This window comes from Stegostoma tigrinum, chromosome 27 (genome assembly GCF_030684315.1).
Source record: "Stegostoma tigrinum isolate sSteTig4 chromosome 27, sSteTig4.hap1, whole genome shotgun sequence".
NCBI lineage: Eukaryota > Metazoa > Chordata > Chondrichthyes > Orectolobiformes > Stegostomatidae > Stegostoma > Stegostoma tigrinum.
In genome coordinates, this window is record NC_081380.1 from 7,421,653 (window position 1) to 7,434,157 (window position 12,505).

Here is a 12,505-nt window from a genome sequence, read left to right on the forward strand (position 1 = left end):
GAAAGAGAGAAACAAATCTGATTGCATTCATTTTAAATCAAGTTGTTTTTACAATGAAGCTATAACCTTAGTGGCTAAAAGTGTTGAAAGTGGCTTGCTGTTGTGCAGTGTGATTATTTTCCTTGTGCTGTGCAACTGAATTTTATCTTTACTCACACATTTGGCTATTAGAGATCATAGAACCCTTACAAGGGAAAGAAGCCATTTTGCCCATTGAGTTTGTACTGACCCTCTGAACACCATTCCACCCAGACCCAGTACCCCACCCTATTCCCCTTAACCTCACATTTATCATGCTAATCCACCTAGCCTGCACAATTATGGGACAATTATGGGACAATTCAGCACGGCCAGTCCACATAACCTGCACGTCTTCAGACTGTGGAAGGAAACCAGAGCAAACTCACACAGACTTGGGAAGTATGTGCAAACCCTATGCAGACAGTCACCCAAGGTCGGAATCGAACCTGGGTCCCTGACACTATGCAACCTGACCACTAACTATGCTGTAAAGCATCCTTAACTGATGTGTGAATTTAATAACAAAAACATGAAACAAATTTAGTGTTTTACCAGAGCCATTGTGACTTCTAACTGTTTTCCTGCCCTGGACCTTTCACTTTATCCTGCAGCATGCGGTGATCACCATTTCAGGGAAATCATGACCATGTTTCTTTAAGTCCTTGCAGTCACATTTCAGCTAATAAATGGATGAGTAACATGGAAGTTTTTTTTTCATCTTTCACTTGATTCTTTCCATCTTGGAGCTATCTTATATTTATGCAACATCTTTCACAACAGAATGTTCCAAACCGCCACTCAGAGGCATAGTCAGAGGCAGCGGTGTTAGGTCTTATTGACGGGACCAGAAGCTCTAGTTAGGGTCCTATAGGATGACAAATTTGCAAATAGTCTAGTTTAGTCTGGAACTGGAATACAGTGTTGAGGCAGGCAGTACAGTGTTATGAACTGAGAATAATTGCTTCAGTCTTTCTAATGATTGACTTGAGGAAATTCCAGCTCATCCAGCAGTGGGTGTGAAATCAGCAACATACCAGGGCAGGGAAAGTAGGAGGACCCAAAGGGCGGCACCGTGACTCAGTGGTTAACGCTGCTGCGCCATAGCACCAGGAACCCGGGTTCGATTCCAGCCTTGGGCGACTGTCTCTGTGGAGTTTGCACATTTTCCCGGAATGCGTGGGTGTCCTGCGGATCCTCTGGATTTCTCCCACAGTTCAGTGATCTGCGGGCTAGGTCGATTGACCATGCTGAATTGCGTGTAATGTTCAGGGGTGCACACGTCAGGTGGATTAACCACGGGAAATGCAGGGTTAAAAGGATGGATTGGGTCTGGGTGGGATGCTTATCAGACGGTCGGTGTGGACTTGATGGACCGAACAGCCTGCTTTCACACTGAAAGGATTCTATGCAGTGAGCTGTACAGTTGCATGCTGACTTGGTCAGCACATACGTGGAATTTGATCCAATGTCTTTAGACATTATGGATGCAGCATGTAGCCAATTCCAGAGAGGCTCAAACTACTATATGGTTCAGTATTCATCCAGGCTAGGGCCATTCTAAAAGTAGGACGTCAGAGGGACGGGTCTTTTGAAGAGAATAGTATCGTCAGCCATGAGACATACTGATACTTTAAGAAAACAAAATGTGCTCTCATGATGTTCAGAAAGGATGCAAGAAAGTTTCAAACATGAAGCAATGGATAATATGGGAATCAATGTGCAAAACAAGAGTCCAATGTCTGAGAGGGTAATGGTCAAGTAGCTCTATATTTAATTCTTGTTGATTTAAAATTACCTTGTGCACTTTAATTTTTAGTTGGTGTGAAGAACAAGCATATAGAAATGTTTTCCCTGACGTTAAATCATCGCAAAACTAAAGTTGGTGGAGTGGTGGACAGTGTGGAAGAATGTTGCAGGTTGCAAGGAAACTTGGATAAAATGCGGAATTGGGCCGAAAGGTGGCAAATGGAGTTTAATACGGATAAATTGAGGTGGTTTACTTTGGGAGGAATAATAGGAAGGCAGAATACCAGGTCAATGGAAAGATTCTTGGTAGTGTGGATGTGCAGAGGGATCTTGGTGTCCATGTACATAGAAAAGTTGCCACCCAGGTTGACAGTGCTATTAAGAAGGCGTACGGTGTGTTAGGTTTTATTGGTAGAGGGATTGAGTTCCGGAGCCGTGATGTCATGCTGCAACTGTACAAAACGCTAGTGCGGCCTCATTTGGAATATTGCGTGCAGTTCAGGTCGCCCCATTACAGAAAGGATGTGGAAGCATTGGAAAAGGTGCAGAGGACATTTACCTGGATGTTGCCTGGTGTGGAGCGCAGGCCCAATGAAGGAAGGCTGAGGGACTTGGGTCTGTTCTCATTGGGGAGAAGAAGGCTAAGAGGGGATTTAATAGAGACATACAAGATGATCAGAGGATTCGATAGGGTGGACAGTGAGAGTCTTTTTCCGAGGATGATGACGTCAGCTTGTACGAGGGGGCATAGCTACAAATTGAGGGGTGATAGGTTTAAGACAGATGTCAGAGGAGGTTCTTTACTCAGAGAATGGTAAGGGCGTGGAACGCCCTGCCTGCCAATGTAGTGAACCCAGCCACATTAGGGACATTTAAAGAGCCCTTGGATAAGCATATGGATAATGATGGGATAGTGTAGGGGGAGGAGCTTAGATTAGTTCACAAGCCGGCGCAACATCGAGAGCCGAAGGGCCTGTTCTGCTCTGTATTGTTCTATGTTCTAAACGCTTTAGTCAGTTCAGTACTTTTAAAATATAGTTACTGTTATAATACAGGCAACGGGGCAACCAGTTTACACATGGCACACTCCCACAAACAGCAATATAACAATGACATGTTTTTGGACGTTGTTAGAGAAATAGATGTTGATCCCTGCAAGAAGAGAATGTTCCTGCTCTTCAAACAAATTAGTGTAGTTGTAATTTTTTTATCCTGATAGATGTGGTTACATAAGCTCAGTTACAGAAGTGGAGCAGAGACGTAAATTCCCTTAAAAGCCAGATTGCAGAACTGCTGAAAGATTATTCGATGGATAAAGAATGAACAATCTGCTCCGAGGGATGATGTTATTTTTGGATGTAGCTCTTAAATGTTACCTTCTCTTAATAAAGAGCGGTGTTGGTGTCACAGTTAAAAGCATTGAATGTCAGTTGAAAATTAACAGACCTTTAGTTAAATCTGAGTACCATTATTCAACATGAATTTTGACTGTTTTATTAATGTGTACATTCTTTCCAGTGGGGCTTAACCCAGTTTTATTGTTATTTCAGGTTGCTGTGAAAAACAACATTGACGTCTTCTATTTCAGTTGTCTGATTCCACTGAATGTGCTGTTTGTGGAGGATGGGAAAATGGGTGAGTGCTGGCAGTAACTATGCGTTTAGAGACATTAAATTGTCAACTTTCTTTACTGTGCTGAAAGGTGCAGATATTTTCAATTGCTGTTCGTTTGGAAAGATGTGTACATGTTCCATAGAATTTAGAGCACCAAAAACAGGCCATTCAGCCCAACTGGTTTATGCCTTTAGCTTCACTGTATATAAGCTTCTTCCCATCTTAGTTCATTAAATCCTACCAGCATATACTTCTGTTTGACAACAGAAATTTTCAACTATCCTTCCTACTTTGTGACTTTTTTGCTGTTCTTTACTATTTTTCTCAGTAAATCGATATGGCAGCACACTCCACCATCTAGCCAGGCTGGTAAAGAATCTAAATTTCATTTCAAATTTAATGAATTTAATTTAAACCATTGTTCCTCATTCTATTACAAGGCACTCTCTGCTGAATATGTGATTTGGTGTAGGTCCCTTATTTAATTGACTTGGGTCAACAAAGACACCACTGAGAGGCACATTCCTTAGGGAAGGAATAGCTCCTCAGCTTCCAATTATTACTCCACTGTTGGAAAAAAATTGCTGAATAAGTCAATCTGATGAAGGTGATTTTATTTTTATCAGGGCACAGCAATTAGCAGCAGTTCACTGGTGTTAAGAGAGTGACATCTGTTCTCCAGTGGTTACCAGATGAGCGTTTTATTCCTAGCCCTGCTTTTTTGATAGCACACTCATCTCTAAGGTCAGAAGGTTGTGGGTTTCAACCTTACTCAAGGATTTGAACACAGTAGGCTGACAGGCCAGGGTTGTACTGAAGTCGAGCAGCATTTTCAGAGGTGCCATCCATTCGAAAAGCATTAACCTAGTGCCTTTCTCCCTATTATGATGATGTCGATCGTTGTTCATGTTATTCAACACCGATGTGCACAGGATGACTGCCATTTTGAGGCTTTTGACAGAGGCATCATTCGGCATGAGTCCACATCTTTTCTAAATGCATCTGGAGACATTACTTTGAAAAATGCATGCCCCCTGTGTTATACTGAGCCTGGCAATCTGACTGTTCCAGGTTTGATCTCTTTTGTACTGTCAAATGAAGTTGCCCAGGGAGATGCGGCTGAAATGAGCAACAGGTTTGGGCTGGGAAATCAATGAATGTTCAGGAGCTATATTCAATGATCATCCAATTCTTAATGTAAAACATTCCCTCAAGCAATGCAGCTTAAAGTAGAGCCTTTGATGGAATCATAGATGTACAGCTTGGAAATAGATCTTTTCATCCAACCGGATATAAATTAATCTAGTCTCTTTGCCAGCATTTGGCCCATATCCTCTAAACTCTTCCTATTCATGTACCAGATGCCTTTTAAATGTTGTAATTATTACCTGTCTCCTCCTCTTCCTCTGGCAGCTGATTCTATTCGTGGACTGTCCTCTGAGTGGAAAAAGTTGCCTCTTTTATATCTTTTCCCTCTCACCTGAAACCCAGTTTTGGACTCCCCCTACCCTAGGAAAATAACTTTGGCAATTCGTCCCTAGTGATTTTATAAACTTCTGTAAGGTCACTCCTCACCCTCCGACACTCCAGGGAGAATGGCCCCAGTCCATTCAGCCTCCCCGAGTTGCTCAAGCCCTCCAACCCCGGCAACACCCTTGTAAATCTTCACTGCACGCTTTCAAGTTGAACAACATCTTTCCTACAACAGGTTGTGGAATTTTAAAAATGTGTAGAACAGTTAAGCTTGGTGATTAAGTTTTCATTTCACAGATGATATTGTCTTCTGTTGCCTATCCTAATTGCTCTTGAGAATGCGATGCTGAACCGTTTTCCTTATCATATAGTCCAAGTGGTGTAGATCCAGACACAGTGCTATTAAGAAGGGAATTCCAGGTTCTTGACTTATATCTTTTTGAAAGCTTTAGTTTGACGTCTATAATCATGACACAAGATGCTGCTGAGTTTCTTCAGACCTGCAACAGTTATGGCCTCAATCTTCTTCCAATGTGCTCAAAATCATTAGCGTACTTACTTACTTAGCAAAAACCAAAAGAACTGTAAATCAGGAACAAAAACAAAGTCACTGGAAAAACTCAGCAGGTCTGGAAGTATCTGTGAAGGAGAAAACAGAGTTAACGTTTCGGGACCAGTGACCCTTCCTTAGAACTCAGTTCATAATTACCAGACGTTAATTATGTTGGGAAACTTCATACCAATGTACTAATAGACCTCACTATGAGATGTTGTGAAAACAACAGTACTTGAAATGCAGTTAAGAAGTTGTAATGGGAAAGTTAGACTATAAGAGAAGGCTAAACAAATGACATGCTTATTCTCATGCCATTTTTAATACTGCCAACGATTGCGCTAGCATGAGAAACCTCTACCAATGAGATGACTCAGTTCTGAGGAAGCGTCACTGGACCCAAAATGTTAACTCTGTTTTTTTCTTCACAGATGCTGCCAAACCTGCTGAGCTTTTCCGGCAACTTTGTTTTTGTTCCTTACTTACTTAGCAGTTTTTTTTACAAGAAAGTGTAAAGCTGCAGCTTAGTTAATTTGAAAAGTTCTGTCCAAAGAATAATGGTCACCTCACTTAGTATCCATTGATAACAAGGTATAGAGCTGGATGAACACAGCAGGCCAAACAGCATCATAGGAGCAGGAAGGCTGACATTTTGGGCCTAGACCCTTGGTCTGCGTCGGCATTCCTGCTCCTATGATGCTGCTTGGCCTGCTGTGTTCGTCCAGCTCTACACCTTGTTATCTCGGATTCTCCAGCATCTGCAGTTCCTATTATCTCTAGTATCCATTGTATGATTTTTCTTTTTTTTAATAGTTCACAAAATACTGTAGAAAATTGATTTGAAGGATATGAAGTCCAGCCATCTGAAGAAAGGTGAATAAATATCAAGAGAAATACAGCTATTTGCGCTCAATACTTTCACGAATAAAGTCACCTTGTTGGTAGAGGTTTCTCATGCTAGCGGGATCATTGGCAGTATTAAAACTGGCAAGCATGAGAATAAGCATGTCATTTGTTTAACCTTCTCATATAGTCTAACTTTCCCATTACAACTTCTTAACTGCATTTCAAGTTGTGTTGTTTTCACAATCTGTCATAGTGAGGTCTATTAGTGCATTGGTATGAAGTTTCCCAACATAATTAATGTCTGTACTTTGTAGGCATACATTGTGCCATGCCTTTAGTGCATCAAAATGCGGTATTGCTATCCCAATCCTGCTGGGCAAAAATTTCATTGGCCTAAATGACAAACAGTTAAATATGATAGGCTAAATGTGAATGAATTGGAAATTGTTGCTGACATTTTTCCTCCTCCGAAAGGAACATTGCCAAAGCTGTCATTGGAGTCCAAACAGCAACTGGAACATCTGGGAAAATAAAAGGACATGCATGTGCACCATCTGTCCCAGTCTACCATTTCCAAAGTAGCGAGAGCCCACCAAGTAAATTAAAATCAATTGGCATTTTTTAAAATACAATTATGTACAATTTTGTGAAGTTAGTCTGAGGTGAAATTTGAACACAGCTTCAAATTCAAAAGTTAGTTGTATAAGTTGTAGTTAGAACATAGACATTGGAGCGGAAGTAGGCTATTCAACCCATCAGGTCTCGTCTGCCATTCAGTGATATTATGACCCGATAATCTTCGACTACTTTGGTGCCTTTTCCTCATTTCCATTGATTCTGTTATTGTTTAACTCAGCTTTGAAATGCCTAACGAAATCCTTTTAAGAACAGTTTCAGAACATAATGCCAATTCTTGCGATGGAGAGCTGTTGTGCAGATTTATAACTTCATAGAAAACGTTTTTTTGAGAGAAACAAATTCCTCCTTTAGAAGTTTGAGTCTCTGTTTGGAGAATCTTTTTGGAGATTCGGTTGTCCAGTAGAGTTTTACAGTGTTGAAAACAGCACAGAAATAGCCTGGGTCATGGTCTTGAATTAAACAGCTGCTGTATTTAATTCCTTTATTCTTCCATAGGATATGAGTATTGCTGAATAAGTTGGCAATTGTTACCCACCCTTAATTGTGCTTGAATTGAGTGGCTTGCTCAGCCGTTTCAGAAGGCACTTAAGAGTCATAGGGTCATGCAGCATGGAAACAGACCCTTCGGTCAAACCAGTCTGTGCCAATCATAATCCCAAACTAAAGTAGTCTCACCTGCCTGTGCTTAGCCCATATCCGACCAAGTATTTCTTATTCATGTATTTATCATCACGGTGGGTGTGGAATTAGATCTCATCCAGACCAGAAAAGGACAGCAAATTTTTCCATCACCATGGGACATTGGTGACTGAGATGGGTTGCCATTAAACTCGCTTTTAACCTACACATTTTATTAATTGAATTCAAACCTCATCAACTGCCCTGGTGTGGTAGGAGCCAACACTGCCAAGCACCTGTCTCGGACCTCTGTTTTATTGCTCTGATGATAAACTGTACACAGCCATTTCCCTTGGGTGCAGCTTTAGCTGCTTTCTTTGAGGTTATGCATGTCTTCTCAGCTTGTCTGTTACTTTAGATCACTCCTGAACTCTCTTCCTAGTTTGCCCATAAATACAGGCCAGCCGTTCACCTCTGCCCCACCACTGACGTGTTTGAATTGAATTGAGTTAAATTGAATTAGGTTTAATGTCACACGTACTCACATGAGTAGTGAAAAGTTTACAAGTCGCCATTTACGGTGCCATCTCAGGTACAAGGGTACCTTGGTGCAGAATCATAGATACAAAGCAGAAAAACAAAGAAACAAGGTTAAAAAGTTAAGCACTACAGCCCTCCTTATTAAAAAGTGGAAAAGGAAGGAAACGCAGTTAATAGTTCAACCTCCAACCTTTCTGAAGAAGGGTCTAAGCCCGAAACTTCAGCCTTCCTGCTCCTCTGATGCTGCTTGGCCTGCTGTGTTCATCCAGCTCTACACCTTGTTATCGCGAATCATTCAACAATACAGTCCATTAGTGTCTGGCCATGCTGGGCGAGACCTTGTCTCTACACGCTCACACTCACACAATCACACCTCACACACATCACTCACCACACATCACTCACCACACATCACTCACCACACATCACTCACAAACATCACTCACAAACATCACTCACTCACGCACTCACCTCACATCACACACTCGCATCACATCACTCACCTCGCATCACTCACACCACATCACTCACTCACCTCACATCACTCACTCGCATCACATCACTCACACCGCATCACTCCCTCACATCACTCCCTCACTCATATCACTCCCTCACTCGCATCGCATCACTCGCATCGCATCACTCACCTCGCATCACTCACCTCGCATCACTCACCTCGCATCACTCACCTCGCATCACTCACACTACATCACTCACACCACATCACTCACCACACACATCACTCACTCACCTCACATCACTCCCTCACTCACATCACTCACTCACCTGACATCACTCACTCACCTCACATCACTCACTCGCATCACCTCACTCACATCACTCACCTCACATCACTCACCTCACATCACTCACTCACCTCACTCACTCACCTCACTCACTCACCTCACTCACTCACCTCACTCACATCACTCACTCACCTCACATCACTCCCTCACTCACATCACTCCCTCACTCACATCACTCACTCACCTCACATCACTCACTCGCATCACATCACTCGCATCACATCACTCCCTTGCATCACTCCCTTGCATCACTCCCTCGCATCACTCCCTCGCATCACTCCCTCACTCACTCGCATCACATCACTCACCTCACGTCACTCACACCGCATCACTCCCCTCACATCACTCCCCTCACATCACTCCCCTCACATCACTCCCCTCACATCACTCCTCTCACCTCACTCCCCTCACCTCACTCCCCTCACCTCACTCACTCACTCGCATCGCATCACTCACACCGCATCACTCACCTCACTCGCATCACCTCACTTGCATCAACTCACTCGCATCACCTCACTCGCATCACCTCACTCGCATCACCTCACTCGCATCACCTCACTCGCATCACATCACTCCCCTCGCATCACTCCCCTCGCATCACTCCCCTCGCATCACTCCCCTCGCATCACTCCCCTCGCATCACTCACCTCGCATCACTCCCTCGCATCACTCCCTCGCATCACATCACTCACCTCACATCACTCACACTGCATCACTCCCCTCACATCACTCACTCACCTCACTCCCTCGCATCACTCCCTCACTCATATCACTCCCTCACTCACATCACTCGCTCGCATCACATCACTCACCTCGCATCACTCACTCACCTCACATCACTCACCTCGCATCACTCACTCACCTCGCATCACTCCCTCGCTCACATCACTCACTCACATCACATCACTCACCTCGCATCACTCACCTCGCATCACTCACCTCGCATCACTCACCTCGCATCACTCCCTCGCATCACTCACATCAGTCCCTCACACATCACTCACTCGCATCACATCACTCACCTCACATCACTCACCTCACATCACTCACCTCACATCACTCACCTCGCATCACTCCCTCACATCACTCCCTCGCATCACTCACATCACTCCCTCACTCACATCACTCACTCACCTCACATCACTCACTCGCATCACATCACTCCCCTCACATCACTCCCTCGCATCACTCCCTCGCTCACATCACTCCCTCGCTCACATCACTCCCTCACTCACATCACTCCCTCACTCACATCACTCCCTCACTCACATCACTCACTCACCTCACATCACTCACTCACATCACTCACTCACCTCACTCACTCACATCACTCACTCACTCGCATCACATCACTCACACCGCATCACTCACCTCACATCACTCACACCACATCACTTACCTCACATCACTCACTCGCATCACAATACTCACACCGCATCACTCACCTCACATCACTCACACTGCATCACTCCCTCACATCACTCCCTCACATCACTCCCTCACATCACTCCCTCACATCACTCCCTCACATCACTCACTCACCTCACATCACTCACTCACCTCACATCACTCACCTCACCTCACTCACTCACCTCACATCACTCACCTCACCTCACATCACTCACCTCACCTCACATCACTCACCTCACCTCACATCACTCGCCTCACGTCACTCGCCTCACATCACTCACCTACTCACATCACTCACCTACTCACGTCACTCACTCACCTCACATCACTCACACCGCATCACTCCCTCACATCACTCCCTCACATCACTCACTCACCTCACATCACTCACTCACCTCACATCACTCACTCGCCTCACCTCACTCGCCTCACCTCACTCGCCTCACCTCACTCGCCTCACCTCACTCGCCTCACCTACTTCACCTCACATCACTCACTCACCTCACATCACTCACTCACCTCACATGACTCATTCATCTCATGTCACTCACCTCACATCACACTCACCTCACATCACACCCACCTCACGTCACTCGCCTCACGTCACTCGCCTCGCGCACGCGCACTCGCACGCGCACACACTCGCACTCTCACTCTCTCACTCACTCACACTCTCGCACGCACTCACACACACTCACACTTATGCACACACACACTGTCTCTGTCTCTGTCTCACACTCACACGCACAAATCACACACACACCACTGCTACCCAGGCTGGTTGTTCTCATAGCTGGCCACCCCTGGCTGCCTGCTCCTGCCCTCATCCCAAACTTCTACCAAACCCAAAGACTAATTGATTCACACTAATTATAAACTCTGCAAGGCCCAATCTTCACTCATGTATACCAAACCTCAGTATCCTGTCAATGCCCGACAGTTCCTTGGATGGTCCAGACCCGCGACCACACTTGGATGCTGTTAAGCAGCACTACTTTAGATTTCTCACTCCAACTTCTTTTATTTTTCATTTTGCAGATGATTTGGCCACTGTTTCCACCAGTGCGTTGAAGCCCAAAGATTGCTTAACTTCTCCCAGACAGAAGCACTCTGTTCTTCTGCTGTTGCTGCCTCTTGTATACATAGCCTAAGGCTAAAATTCCATTTTTCTGAGTGTCCGGTTTGCATCCAAAGTCCAAGGATGTCCATGTTAGGTGGATTCACCAAGCTAAATTATCCATCGTACGCAAATTGGGTGGATTAGCCATGGCAATTGTGTTGGCATGTTGATTGACATGCATGTACCTACCCAGCAGCCACACACCTCAGAAGGAACGTTTCAGAATAACCAACTCCTGCCCCTAGTTTGTATGTTCATTTCTAACATTTATTGAAATAAAACACACTTAGATTGAGAATTTTTCCATCAGGGTCCAAAGAATCTAGCTTCCTACAAATTGCAATCCACTTGTTAGAAGGAAAAAGACATTTATCATTTCATTAATGAACAACTGTTACTATTTATCCTGGTCATTTTTAAAGAGGCAACAAATTAATAACTGTGGATTTTAGTTTAACAGAAGGAAATGGCTTGATAAATTTGGAAATAAGCGACTGTAAGTAATCTCAAACCATCAAGCGCTCTGCTTAGCGTCTGTTGGCAAAGAGACTAGAATCTCTAAAGCTGTTAGAGGTAGAGCCCTGAGCTTTGGCCCAGAAAGACTGGATTCAAGTCCCACTTCAGGATGAGGCAGCCACAGAGTTATCATTTAAAAAAAAAATTAGACCTTTTCTGTGCTCCTGTTTCATCAGTATAAAGATGATCTTAAATCTACAAAGGAACTCAACTGCAAAATTTAAAGTAATCAGATTGTTATTTTAAGACATGCTTGACATTAAAATACTTGCCTTTAAATTTCTGTTCTCTAATTATTAAAATATGTTGTGCATGTATTGGTGATTGGCATAGTTTTCTGCTTTTTTGGGAATTAAAGATCTAACGTTGACACCTTTGATATGCAAATAGTGTTAACTTTAATAGCATCCGATGTTTTCAAATCCACACTGGTCCCATTAATACTGCTTTCTCCTTTAAATGGCATGCTGCAAACAGATTGTATTTATATACAAATCAGAATTTTTAACTGTATCAGCTGCTTTAATAATTCAGACGTGTACTAGTTCTTAATGTTTTCAAAAATTTCTCATTCAACTCAAGAACTGATTTTTGGGCAAGGAA

At 43.6% G+C, this 12,505-nt stretch overlaps 1 protein-coding gene across 2 annotated transcripts in view; it reads left to right on the forward strand.

Moving 5' to 3' along the window:
• Positions 1 to 12,505, forward strand: part of ap2b1 (adaptor related protein complex 2 subunit beta 1) — a 280,263-nt gene that overhangs the window by 165,842 nt on the left and 101,916 nt on the right. For both annotated transcript variants that reach the window (XM_048557271.2, XM_048557272.2), the window contains one exon: positions 3,318 to 3,402. In XM_048557271.2, the coding sequence (XP_048413228.1) occupies positions 3,318 to 3,402 (85 nt within the window). The remainder of the gene's footprint in view (positions 1 to 3,317; positions 3,403 to 12,505) is intronic.